We start from the raw sequence: 13,384 nt of genomic DNA, 5'->3' as shown, positions 1-13,384 counted from the left end.
AACTTGGAATATCCGGGTGTCAGAAACGGAAAGGGGTCCAGAAGAGGGGCTGACAAGGGCAAGAGGTATGCTCCCCAAGTGTGTGCCACGAGGCCCAAGAAGCTCCTTGACTTGTACAGACCTCAAGACAAGCTTCATGGCCCTCCCTTCTAAGCAGACCCAACAGTGGCTGGCATAACACCCCCTTCCTTCTTCCTCCCTTTCTTCCAAATCCCAGTCCTCGACCTCAAACGACTTGACTCATTTAAAATCTGGGATGTAAGCATTACTCCTAATCCTCCTCCTCCTATACACAGGCCCTATGACAGCCTCAGTTTCCTCACCAGTAAAGCAGGGGCAGTGTGCCTTTTAGTTCTGTTCAATAGGACACCATTGACGGATGCCTCCTGTTCTGAGTTAGGTAGATCAGGCCCATTCTCTGCCCTCCAGGAAGATGGGACAGAAGAGAAATGCCTCACTGGGAGAGTAGCAGGCCTCTTTCAGAAGCAAGAGAAACTCAGTTCAAAGTATCTTTAGCCAACAGTGATAAGCTTCAGGATTGGCTGTATCTAGGTCCTTAAATGTTAGGAATCTATCTGTATCTTTTTCTTGGCTATACTTTTGGACAGGATCTCCTCACAGTAGCTAAGATGGACCAGTAACTACATGATTCCAGTGGGTCTATTTCTTTCTTTCTTTTTTGTAATTTTTAAAAATGTTTATTCATTTTCAAGAGAGAGAGAGAGAGACAGAGCACAAGCAGGAAAGGGGCAGAGAGAGACGGAGACACAGAACCTGAAACAGGCTCCAGGCTCTGAGCTGTCAGCACAGAGCCCGACAGGGGGCTCGAACCCACAAGCTGTGAGATCATGACCTGAGCTGAAGTCAGATGCTTAACCAACGGAGCCATCCAGGCACCCTTCCAGTGGGTCTCTTTCTATTTCTCTGTAAAACCAGCAAAGTTTCCAGGGCTGGCACTCCGTGATCCAGTTTCATTATGAGCCCATCACCAAACCAATCGTGGTGCCCAAAGGTGGCCTGATAATGGGTCACGGGCTTGTGCCTGAAGGCCCAAGGTGGGCTCAGTTCTATCTGAACCGTATGGACTGAGGATGGGGGAGGAGTGGTCCCAAAGGAAAATCAGGTGCTGGAACCGGAAGGGAAAGGAGTGCCGGGCAGGGAATCAAGATATATTGGCCACAGAGACTGAGGGCTATGACCCTGACTCTGTGGTACGTCTACCAGGGGTCACATCCCAGTTCTACCACTTACTCATGCTGTAACTCTGGGAACGTTGCCCAGCCATTCCCTCTCCTAGGGTTGTTGGAAGGACTAAATCAGTTAATGCAAGTTGTTCTGGTTATACAGTGCTGTGTAACAACTCCAAACTTAGCGGTAAAAGGCAACAATTGTTATTCTTTCACGGTTCTGGGGCTGGTTCTTGTTCAAGGTATCTAATGCAATTGCAGAAACTGGCTGGGGCTGGGCTCACCTGAAAGGCTTCCTCACTCACATCTGGTGGCTGGCACTGGCTTCTGCCTCGAATCTCTGCTGGGGCTGCCAACCGGCGTCACGACACGTGTCCTCTCCCTGTGGCGTGTCCTCTCCCTGCGGTTTGGGCTTCCTCACGGTATGGCAGCTGGGTTCCAAGGACAAATATTCCAAGGTCAGAGCTGTCTCATCTCTACCAGTGTCACCTCCGCTTTCTATCCACTGAAGTTGTGTTGCCAGGGCCAGCTCATATTCAACAGGAAGCATCTAAACTCCACTTTCTAATGGGAGGGGTATCAAGTATAATACTTAGAAAGTGCCTGGGACGTAATTAACGCTCCGTAAATGTAGGCATCGTCCGTTATCAGTTGTTATGCACTGTATTGTGACAAGAATAAGCAGGCATTCAATTCAAGGAAGAAAGTAGATAAGCCTTTGGAGGATCTTCAGGCAGGTGGCCAAGACATAGGGAAGGGCATTTCAAGGAGGGGGTCTGGGGATTTCAGGTTCTGGGAACTCCCAGCTGCTCAGCAAGCCTGGAGCAGAGCATGGGAGGTGGGGTCAGATTACAGAACGCCTTGAACACCAGACAAAGGCCCTTGGACCCAATCATAAGGGATGTGAGAGCCATGGAGGTTTACACAGAGTAAGATCCATCAGACTGACACTCTTGCCTGCCCTTGCAAGCAGGATAGGGAGGAGGTGAGACTGGAGATAAGGGACACCAGTGAGGACCTTGGGACAGGAACCAGAAGGTGGGCAGAGATGGGTGAAGGAGAATCAGAGGAGTCACCCACATGGCTGTCCTAAGGAGGGCAGAATTGTTTGCAACCTTCCAGAAAGGGGTTGTTAACCTCATTTTATTATTTTTGAAAGTTTACTTGGAGGGGAGACAGAGTGTGAGCAGAGGAGGGGCAGAGAGAGAAAGAGAGAGAGAATCCCAAGCAGTCTCCCCACTGCCAACACAGAGCCCAATTTGGGGCTCGAACTCGTGAACCCTGAGATCATGACCTGAGCCAAAGTCAGAGGCTCAACCGACCGAGCCACCCAGGTGCTCCTAGCACATTACATCTTTAGAGCGCCCACTAGCTTCTGCTTATTGCCAGCTGTGAAGAAAGGGGGATAGTTTCCTTACCCTGTCCAGGCAAATTCCATCAGCAGTCGGATGGACCTACAACTTCAAGATGAACTGTAATTCTAATCATTCTGAGGGGGGGGGGCGGGAAAGTAGATCGAAAATTTACAGCATACATTTACGTATTTACGTAGAAAAGGACAGGGCAGAATTATAAATGGAATCAGCATGGGTAATGTTTTGCAACTATGATGCTAACCAGAGGCTGAGGCTTGAATAGAGGGCACCCCTAGTGTGGGGAAATGGGGGGGGGAGGGCACAGCTCCTCCCCAAGGTCAGCCTTCACTATCCCTGCCCTCCCGCCTTCCCAAAGCAGGGCCTCTCGGTTCCAGGATCTGTACTCAGTTCCCACTGCCCGGGGCCCTCTTCACCCTCCTGTTCTGTTCCACCCCTCACCCTTCAGATCTCAGCCAGTCAGCTCTTCAGGCTCTTTGAGCCCCAGAGCAGAGCTGGCGTCCCCCACTGTCTACTCTGAGGTCCCCTAGACCTCCCTGGGCACTCAGACACCTTTTGTAGCTGGGTCAACGCTGCCTTCCTGGTGCCCAGCACGGGACCTACACAGAGTGGATAGTCTGTTATGGGCTGACTTGTATCCCTTCCCCCCAAATGCATATGTTGAAGTCCCAACTCCAGGACCTTAGAATGTGACTATATTTGGAGATAGGGTCTTTAAAGAGGTAATTAAGGTAAACTAAGGTCCTATGGATGGGCCATAATCCAATGACTGGAGTCCTTAAAAAAAGATTAGGACACAGATACGCACAGAGGGAAGGTCGTGAGACACAGGGAGAAGACAGCCATCAACAAACCAAGGAGAGCAGCCTCAGAAGAAATCGACCCTGCCAACAGCACCTTCCTCTTGGACTTCTAACCTCCAGAACCGTGAGACAATGTTTCTGTTGTTTCAGGCACCGAGTCTGTGGTACTTTGCTAGGTAGCCCTAGGCGTCTACATGCTCCATACATAGTACTCCCACAATGCCCTGGGCTCCTGCTATCAGAACATTTATTACAAGGTGAAGAGCCATCCCTTTTCTTCTTTCCATTAAATTGCTACTGCTCAAGTCAAGGAGGGGTCACGGGGAAGGGAATGGGGGGGGGGGACACCAGGTCTCTCCCTACCCCCAGGAATCAGCTTTTGTTGCTTTCCCCAGATATTCCATTTCCCCTGGTACTCCCCCTGCTTTGGGCATAGACGTGTCCCACTTGCAGCCAGGAAGTGACAGGGCAGCTGCTTGGGGAGACCTTTGGAAGTTGGGATGTGATGTCTGGAACTGTGGTAGCCATGGTGGGAGGCAAAAAAAACACCAAAGATGCAAAACAGAAGATGAATTTAAAAAATGGTGTCCTGGGTGTCATTGAGCCACCCGACTTCCAAACTTCTCCTGGGGTGAGACAAACCTGTCCTGCTGCTGCTGAGGCTGTGGAGGAAACAAGTGGGGGGGGGGGGGCGGGGAGTGCTACCGAGTACAAGCCTTCACAGAGAGAAGTTTGGAAATCTCTCTCCAAGTTACAAACGGCATAGATCCTCTAACCCACACAGCAAGCCCACCTCTGGGAATCTGTCCTACAGACAAACTGCATTAAAATGATGGCACATCCTGGTCATCCTCTGCCATACGTGCTTAACGGCAAGCTGGGTGACAACTGATCTCTTAAAAGCATTAAATAGGGGCGCCTGGGTGGCTCAGTCTGCTCTGGTCATGAACTCGCGTTTTGAGTTCGAGCCCCGCGTCGGGCTCTGTGCCGACAGCTCGGAGCCTGGAGCCTGCTTCGGATTCTGTGTCTCCCTCTCTCTCTGCCCCTCCCCTGCTCGCGCTCCGTCTCTCTCTCTCTCTCAAAAATAAAGATTAAAAAAAAAAAAAGCGTTAAATAAACTACAGGACAGTCACACTGAGGACTCTTAGCTATAAAGGGAATGAGGAAGGTCTTTAGACACTCACTTTGGAATTACCTCCAAGATGTAGCGAAGAATGGTGAATATGTAGGGTATAGTTTCCATTTGTAAAAACAAAACCTCAAGAAAGTATCTGCACATATATTTGTAACATGCCAGGCTAACTTCAGAAGGACCTAAAAGGTAGCCGCTAGGATCTAAATGTCTATGTGTACACCACCCCCCCCCCACCTCCACCCGAAACTCATGTTGGTATCCTAATTCCCACAGATAATGGTATTAAGAGGTGGGGCTTTGAGGAGGTGATTAGGTCAAGAATGGGATTAGTGCGCTTATAAAAGGGACCCCACAGGTTCCTTGACCCTTGCACCACGTGAGAACACAGAAGTTGGCGGTCTACCCCCGGGGAAAGAGTCCCCCCGAGGACCTGACTATGCAGGCCCCGTGATCTTGGACTTCCAGCCTCTAGAACCATAATTAACATCTGTTATTTATAAACTGCCTAGTCTGCGGTGTTTTGTTACAGTGGCCCCAAAAGACTAGGACAACTTGGTAAGCCCACCAGTGAGCTGGCTGCAGGTATGAGCGAGGCTTCTCAATGTGCTTTTTTAAAAAAAGTTTATTTGAGGGGCGCCTGGGTGGCTCAGTCGGTTGAGCGGCCGACTTCGGCTCAGGTCATGATCTCGCGGTCCGTGAGTTCGAGCCCCGCGTCGGGCTCTGTGCTGACCGCTCGGAGCCTGGAGCCTGTTTCAGATTCTGTGTCTCCCTCTCTCTGACCCTCCCCTGTTCATGCTCTGTCTCTCCCTGTCTCAAAAATAAATAAAACGTTAAAAAAAAAAATTAAAAAAAAAAAAAAGTTTATTTGAGAGACCATGTGCGAGCAGGGGAGGGGCAGAGAGAGAGAGAGAGAGAGGGAGGGAGAAACCTCAAGCAGGCTCTGTGCTGTCAGGGCAGAGCCCCATGCGCCCCTCAACGTGCTCCTTCCTAATTCTGCATCCTATACGTACATCACGCATTTGAAAACTCAAATCAAACGGGGGCACCTGGGTGGCTCAGTTGGTTGAACATCCCACTCCTGATTCCGGCTCAGGTCATGATCTCAGTCGTGAGATTGAGCCCCGTGGTGGAGCATGGGGCCTGCTTGGGAATCTCTCTCTCTGCTCCTTCCCGCGTGCGGGCTCTTGCTGTCTCTCAAAATAAATAAATAAATCAACTTAAAAATCAAATCAATCAGGGTCCATCCTGTTTAGATTCCCGACATCTGTAGTGGGGCCCAGTGGCACGGCACGCTTCCAACCTGCTTCGACCCCGAAGTTCAACTCCGTGCTTGGCTTTCTTTAAAGAACTTTAATCGCAGGGGCGCCTGGGTGGCTCAGTTTGTTAAGTGTCGGACGTCGGCTCAGGTCATGATCTCACAGTTCGTGAGTTCGAGCCCCGCGTCGCGGTCTGTGCTGACAGCTCGGAGCCTGGAGCCTGCTTCGGATTCTGTGTCTGCCCCTCCCCTGCTCACGCTCTGTCTCTCTCAAATAAATAAATGTTGAAAAAAATAATTAAAAAAGAAATACATTAAAAAAAAAAAAAGAAAACTCTAGAAAATTCTAAGATGCTTAAAATTGAACATACTTTAAAAGACCTAATGGTCAAGGGGCGCCTGGGTGGCTCAGTCCGTTAAGCGCCCGACTTGGGCTCAGGCCATGATCTTGCAGTCGGTGAGCTCGAGCCCCCGTCGGGGTCTGTGCTGACAGCTCTGAGCCTGGAGCCTCCTTCGGATTCTGTATCTCCCTCTTCCCTCTGCCCCTCCCCCGCCTTGTGCTCTGTTTCTTTCTCTCAAAAATAAATAAACATTAGGGGCACCTAGGTGGCTCAGTTGGTTAAGCGTCTGACTCTTGACTTTGGCTTGGGTCATGATCTCACAGTTTTGAGCCCCACGTCAGGTTCTGTACTAGCAGAGCAGAGCCTGCTTGGGATCCTCTCTCTCTCGGCCGCTCACTCTTGTGCTCTCTCAAAAAATAAATTAAAAAAAAATTAACTAAAAAACAAAACCAAAACAAAACATAAAAATAACTTTAATCACAAAGCAGGGGTGGGGGGTGGCGAAGGCACAGAAACGAGAACAGGCCGGCGCCTAGAGAGTGGTGGCTGACTCCAGACCCCGCTCCTGGAAGTACCGGTGGGGCAGGCGGGGGCGGACTCGGGCGCCTTCGCTGAAGTAGGACGTGATCCTCCCAGGTCCCTCCTGATCCCCTGTCAGTGAGTCCTCCCTGTGGGAGAGGCAACACTGACCACTCTGGGGTGATGGGGGGAGCCCTGGCCTCCCTCCCTCCTTCCTCACAGCACCTCCAGGGCACCCACCACATAACGCCTTCTGCCTCCTTCTCCAGGATGCTCTGGGCCGTGCGCCAGCTGAACCGGACAAACTGGGGGAAGCCGAACACGGGCTCCACATGCTTCCTCAGCCAGGCTTTGGTCTTGGGATCTGAAAGACAGGAAGGGGTGGGGCTGGCAGTGCTGATGGGCCCCGACCCCTGACACGGTGCCCGAGTTCCTCAGGCTGGCAGCTCAGGCCTCCCGAGTACCCGAGGCACCTCCACTGTTTGAGGCCGTTCCTGCCTCGGAACCTTTGCACAGGCAGCACCCAGACTCATCACCTGCCGACAGGTGCTCAAGGCACAAGTTTAGGGAGACTGCCTCTGAGACATGTCTTCGCCCACTCAAGGACAAGAGTCATTAAACCAGCATCTGCAGACCAGGGGGTCAATGCTCATCATCCCCAAGTAACTATGAGCTCCGTGGGGACAGAGAGGTCTTTCTTTGTCTTGTTCATGGCTATATCCCCAGGGCCCAGACCTGCATGGTGCATACAGGGAGGACTCAGTAAGCACCCATCTGCCCATGCTTCCCCGGGCCTCAGAAGGACAAGAGGGTTCCCTGAACCCAGTCACTCGCTCTTTGAATCTACTCACGGGGGGGGGGGGGGGGGCACACATTCATCTACCACACAGACAACGCCTCATAACTGGGAGGAAAGAGTAGGTTTACACGGGGGCTATTGGACATCAGCTGACCTCCCTCCCCCCTGCCCCCTTTCCCCTTAACAAACAGAGACGCCCGCCAAGGGTGTGAGGCCCTCACTGGGGCTCCAGAGAGAAAGTAGGGATGGAGGGAGAAGGGAGGAGAACGCCTGCCCACGAGACTCCGGCTCTGCCTCACGCTGGCCATAAGCAAGCGGCCCTCCTGTCTGAGAAGGCCGAAGTGTGCTCCAGCCTGCCTCGTTGGGGCTGTCGCCAATGTCACCACCTCAAGGCGGCTCCAGGCTGCTCACCATTGGGGTAACCGGACCCATAATCGGCGTCCAGGTCCTGCAGTTTTTCCACAAAGTGCCAATTCTTCACAGCCTGGTCACGGGCCACCTGTGGGGAAGACAAAACACCGGGCTCTCCCTCCCCCGGAGCAGGCACACCTGCCCCCTGGCCCCAGGAGATGCCAGAGGCTGGCTACGGCCAGCAGGCGCCTGACCTTGGCACAGATACTGGCGGCGCTGACCACAGGGTACAGGGCATCCGCTTTGGCCTTGACTGTCACCTCGATGCCGGGAAAGCGCTGCTGCAGCCGCTCTTGGTAGGTGTCTGGCAGCCCCACGGTGTCCACAAACACCTGCCACGGTGACAGAGATGTATTCGTTCAACAGACATCCGGGGAAACAACCGAGCCGGCCTCGCAGCGTGTGCACTGGATGCTCCCGCTGCCTAGAATACTCCTCTCAGCTCATCCCCAGGCTGTAGCTTTCCCTGAGGCATCTCAGCTCTAAGTCCCCTCCCGGGGCACCTGGCTAGCTCAGTTGGTACAGCAGGCACCTCTCGATCTCGAGGTCATGAGTTCGAGCCCCACGCTGGGCGCAGAGAGTATTAAATAAGCACATAATTAACAAGTCCCCTCCGAAAGAGGCTGTCCCTGTCCAGGCTGCATCTGTTCTACATTTACTGAGCACCTACTATATGCCACGGCTGCACTAGATGCCAAGAACATGGCAGGAAAACACACCAGACAAAAATCCCTTTCTTCGTGGACGCCCTGGAGAGGTCCACAGACAAGAAACAGGATAAACAGGGGCGCCTGGGTAGCTCAGGATTTCAGCTTGGGTCATGATTTTGCAGTTCGTGAGTTCGAGCCCCACAATGGGCTCTCAGTTGACAATGCAGAGCCTACTTGGGATTCTCTCTCTCCCTCTCTCTCTGCCCCTCCCCCCTGCTCACATTCGTTCATTTACTCTCTCTCTCTCTCTCTCAAAATACATAAATAAAGTGGAAAAAAAAACCAAACAGGAGGGGTGCCTGATTGGCTCAGTCACTAAATGAACATTCGACTTCAGCTCAGATCATGATCTTGAGGTTCGTGGGTTTGAGCCCCATGTCAGCCTCTGTAATGACATCACGGAGCCTGGAGCCTGCTTGTGATTCTATGTCTCCGTGTCTCTCTGCCCGTCCCCCACTCACACTGTCTCTTTCAAAACTGGATAAACATTAAAAAAAAAAATTTTTTTTTTTTAAATTTTTTTTTAACGTTTATTTATTTTTGAGACAGAGAGAGACAGAGCATGAACGGGGGAGGGGCAGAGAGAGAGGGAGACACAGAATGGGAAGCAGGCTCCAGGCTCTGGGCCGTCAGCCCAGAGCCCGACATGGGGCTCGAACTCACGGACCACGAGATCGTGACCTGAGCTGAAGTCGGACGCTTAACCGACTGAGCCACCCAGGTGCCCCGGAAAAAAAATTTTTTTTTTAAAACAGGATAAATAATAAAGGATAGAAGAGAGTTGGGAGGGATTTTCATTTTATTTTTTATTATTTTATTTTTTTAAACATTTATTCATTTTTGAGAGACAGAGCGTGAGCAGGGGAGGGGCAGAGAGAGAGGGAGACACGGAATCCCAAGCAGGCTCCAGGCCCTCAGCTGTCAGCACAGAGCTCGATGAGGGGCTGGAACTCAAGAACCGTGAGATCATGACGTGAGCCAGAGTTGGACGCTTAACCGGCTGAGCCACCCAGGTGCCCCTGTTATTGTCTTTTTTTTTTCAAGTAAGCTCTATGTCCAAAGCGGGGCTTCAATTCACAACCCAGAGATCAAGAGTCACGTGCTCTACTGACTGAGCTAGCCAGGAGCCTGGGAACGGGTTATCATTTTAAACAGTGGTAGAAGAGATTTGGGGAAGGTCACTCTGAGGCGGTGACATTTAAATAAAGGCCTGAAGGAGATAAGGGAATGACCATGTGGAGATTCCAGAAAGAGGATTCTAGGCAGAAGGAACAGCTGGTGCAAAGGCCCTGAGGTGGGACCACGCTGAGTATGCTAGACAGCAGCAGGGAGGCCTCATGGCTGGAGTGGAGAGATGGGGTCAGTGATCTCCAGAGCTGCTATTCTCAGAAATCACCTTTATTATTTGCTTACCAGCTGACCATCTGTGTCCCCTGACTTGGCCATGAACCGCGGAATGCAGGGCCCTTGTCTATCTGTTCCAGTACTGCACTGTCAGCTCCTCATGCCAGTCCTGGACCTCAGCCACCTCTGCAGCAAGGTCTCCCTTGTCACATTCCCTATCTCAAGTGTATTTGCCCTTGTTATTATCTCAAAACAGCCTGTTTTTGTTTTTGTTTTGTTTTTTTTGCCTCAGAGTATTGGATACAACGCCAACTTAGATTTCCCTCTGGTAATTTAATCTCATTCTCTTCCTCTTGACACTGAGCTTCCCAGGTTTAATTTCTACCGGGATCAAAAAATTAAATGTTGAGATTTACATTTCAAAAGAGGACTATTTGCTGCACTAGGAGCAGATTGTAAAGGATAGGCCTCAAAGTGGGAGGAGGACGGGGCAGGAATCCAGGAGAGGAGGGGCCCTGGGCTAGGACTGAGGCTGTAGGCAGGTGGACAGATACAGATTTGCTCTGGACTCCCAGCCTTCAGAATAAAGAGATAAATTAAATGGGGGTGGGGCTGGGGGCTCCTCCATGGTCCTGGGTGAGGACACATGTAGGGTAGGAAAAGTAGTAGGAAGTCAAAGGCAGCAACAAATAGTCCTGAGGTCATCCAGATATGTCTGACCCTGAATCATCCACTACACTTGTATACCCCCATTTTATCCTGAGGTATTCAAATGTGGGCAACCCAACAGCTCACCTGGGCAACTTTCACACCCTGGTCCAATGCAAACTGTACCAGCCCAGTGGCTGTATCATGGGAGAGGGAATTCAGGTTGTACTTGACCCTGCAGTGGGAGACAGAGCCCAGTCAACCTCAACCTCAATCCAGCTACCAATCCCTTCCAGCCCACCCTGGCCCCTCCCGGATGCCCCTCACCGCCCAAGCATGCTGGTAGAGATGAGGTTTGGAGACAGCACGTCCAATGTCCAGCCCACAAAGTCCCCGTCCTCCTGCATTTTCACAAAGAGCCTGTCTCGCTCGCTCTCCGATAGGGTCTTTGAGTCTGGGAGGAGGATTGGGAGAGAAGGGAAGTGACTGGTTCCCCCAGTTCCTGCTCTCTCCTCCAGTTTGCACCCGCCCCTCCACATGCCCATGAACCCCCTCCCCAGACTCACACCTCGGGCTCACCTGCCACTTTCAGGGCTTCCAGATCTGCCAGACGAGACAGGGGGCAATAACAGATGGCGTAGACCATGGGGCCTGGGGAAACGGGTGTCCAACCAGTGAGCCGTGAAAACCGTTATCCCTATTCCATCATCACCGCTTTTCCCGGTGCCATCACTACTATTACCCGCCTCCCTGGGTAGGGTCCAATCCCGGCTCCCGTTTCATTGCAACTAGCATTCCCCTTATCACACCCCTCCCCCTGCCCAGCCCTGGGGGCGCACCCAGCACCGGGCCCCGTCCCGCTTCATCGACACCCAGGATGCAGGGCTCCTTGCGGCACACCGCAGGCACAGGCGAGTTCAGGCGACAGCGGCCCGTACTGTCTCGGTCCAGCTCGCTGAGATCCATGCTGCCTCTGCCGCCGCTACAAGCCTCAACAATGAAATCTGCGGGCCCAGGTCTCGGCGCGCGATTTCCGCGGGTCCGGAAGCGGCTCTCGCTCCCGACCAATCGGTGCGCAGGACACGCCCCCGGTGCGCCTGCCGCCGTTAACGTTTGCGCAGGGGCCGCCGAAGCTCCTGCCGTGTGGCCTCTTGGGAATTGTAGTTCCCAAGGCCGACCGCCGAACTCTTCGTTTGGGGAACGGAGTGGGCGGGGTCGCTTTCCAAGCTCCGCCCCTGAATCTCTGAAGCCCCGCCCGTCGGGGCTGGTAGTTGGATGGAGAAATAAAGGGGAAATTGATGCGGGTCTCGGAGGATTCCACCCAGTCAGGACCTAGAAGGTCAAATACCACTATACAGCCAGAATAAAACAGTGTCCACATCACTGGGTCCCTGTCTTGCACAGTCTAAGCCTTTTGGACTAGGTATTCCCACTTACACTGAGCTCAGGCCTCCAGATTTGAGGTCCCCCAACTCCCTCTCTCTCTCCGTACTTCACCCCGACCCTCTCCCCCCCCCCCCCGCTTCCCTTCCCCCTCAATTGGGGCCAACCCCCCCCCCCCCAACTGTGATCCCAGATCTCAACAGACTTCTGCTCAGAGTCTGTGCCTACCAGGCAAGGCCATTCCCCCCAACTCAAGGTTCATGTCCCCCAATTCTCTAATCTCAGCGGGGCTCATGTTCTCGGCCTGGAGGTCCCTGACCTGCAACAGGCTCATACCCCTTCCTCAGGGTCACAGTTCCTCCATCTCCGATTCCCCCTCCCTGCCCCTCACCATCTATCTTTCTTTCTTTCTCCCCGGCTATCAGTGGGTCCCAGGGTTCCTGACTCAGCTCTTCCCTCTCCCGCCATCCTCAATTCTCAGCCCTAGGCCCCCCCCCCCCCCCTTCCCCCCCCCCCCCCCCGCCCTTCCTCTCTCCCCGCCCACCCTGGGAACTCTCAATCCCGGACTAGACAGCCCGTCCTGACCCCGCCTCCTCTGCGCCAGTCTCTCACCCGGGTTCAGGGCCTCCAGTCGCAATCGGTCGGTTTGCAGGACATACAGTCACGTTGTCTGCAGGGCCGCACTTGCACCAGATTTTCGCGGTCCATGAACACCGGGCCCGGCGCTGTGCCCACCACCTCGCGGCTGCGCTCTTGCTTGCCCAGGTCACAGAAACAGCGCCACTTTCCCCACGGGCCAAGGATTGAGTCCAACACTTCTAGGGATGGAGGGCCAGGTAGGGGGGAACCTACCCCCCTCGCCTTCCTCTAGGAAGGGAGGAGGATAAAGACACTAACAAATGACATCTTCTGTTTGCTGGGCTCTGCCTCTGTGCCAGGCACCCCACCATAGACTATTTCAGTTTCTCTTCCCCCATTGTTCCCGGGTGGGTAAACTGAGACCTTTAGAAAGCAAGTCACTCTTTGAGCTCATACACCTGGTGTGTGGCCCCGAGGGACTGCAAACTGACACTTCCCGCTTCTGCCAGCCTGCCCAGCTGGGAGTGTGATACACCATTGGTGCCCACCATCTGAAGCTGACTCCCTCCGGTCTTCACGGAGGTGATACTGGGCCTGTTCAGCAAGCCCTGACCAGGAGGCCTGCCAGGTGGTAAATCAAATGACATAATTGGCATAATGAAGGTACTGACAGCCTGCGGGGATGTGCTAGCTTGTACTACAAAAACCATTATTATGACCACTTTTAAAGCTGCTCCAACCTTCTTTGTGCTTATCGGAGGCTCTTTTACAAGGTCCTTTTACTGACTCCTCCCTGTGCCCCTAGGTAACAGGTCTTATCCCAACTCAGCACCTCACAGACACTCCTAACACTTCATCCCCCCCCCCCCCCCCCCCCCCCCCCCCCCCCCCCCCCCC

At 53.1% G+C, this 13,384-nt stretch overlaps 1 protein-coding gene and 1 long non-coding RNA gene across 9 annotated transcripts in view; both read right to left on the bottom strand.

The window, feature by feature from the left end:
* Positions 1 to 719: 719 nt before the first annotated feature.
* On the bottom strand, positions 720 to 6,001 carry LOC125929044 (uncharacterized). The gene is made up of 3 exons (XR_007459790.1): positions 5,545 to 6,001; positions 2,606 to 2,676; positions 720 to 1,618 (listed from the first exon to the last, which is right to left on the bottom strand). It is a non-coding gene; the product is annotated as an uncharacterized LOC125929044 (long non-coding RNA).
* A 550-nt stretch (positions 6,002 to 6,551) lies between these two features.
* LOC125929038 (ribonuclease H2 subunit A) overlaps positions 6,552 to 13,384 on the bottom strand; it is a 7,696-nt gene continuing 863 nt past the window's right edge. The window contains exons 2-10 of one of the 8 annotated variants that reach the window (XM_049639923.1): positions 12,521 to 12,800; positions 11,365 to 11,857; positions 11,105 to 11,176; positions 10,853 to 10,979; positions 10,673 to 10,760; positions 8,018 to 8,155; positions 7,824 to 7,911; positions 6,854 to 6,977; positions 6,552 to 6,762 (exon numbers count right to left, since the gene is read on the bottom strand). In XM_049639923.1, the coding sequence (XP_049495880.1) occupies positions 6,627 to 6,762; positions 6,854 to 6,977; positions 7,824 to 7,911; positions 8,018 to 8,155; positions 10,673 to 10,760; positions 10,853 to 10,979; positions 11,105 to 11,176; positions 11,365 to 11,491 (900 nt within the window). In that variant the 5' untranslated portion in view covers positions 11,492 to 11,857; positions 12,521 to 12,800 and the 3' untranslated portion in view covers positions 6,552 to 6,626. Of the gene's footprint in view, positions 6,780 to 6,853; positions 6,978 to 7,823; positions 7,912 to 8,017; positions 8,156 to 10,672; positions 10,761 to 10,852; positions 10,980 to 11,104; positions 11,177 to 11,364; positions 11,876 to 12,520; positions 12,801 to 13,384 lie in introns of those variants that run through there. The other 7 variants (XM_049639925.1, XM_049639922.1, XM_049639926.1 and 4 more) reach the window with 7 other exon arrangements.

Source organism: Panthera uncia, chromosome A2 (genome assembly GCF_023721935.1).
Source record: "Panthera uncia isolate 11264 chromosome A2, Puncia_PCG_1.0, whole genome shotgun sequence".
NCBI classification, from domain to species: domain Eukaryota; kingdom Metazoa; phylum Chordata; class Mammalia; order Carnivora; family Felidae; genus Panthera; species Panthera uncia.
Note: the sequence above shows the minus strand (reverse complement) of the source record. Positions and strands in the feature narration are given on the sequence as shown.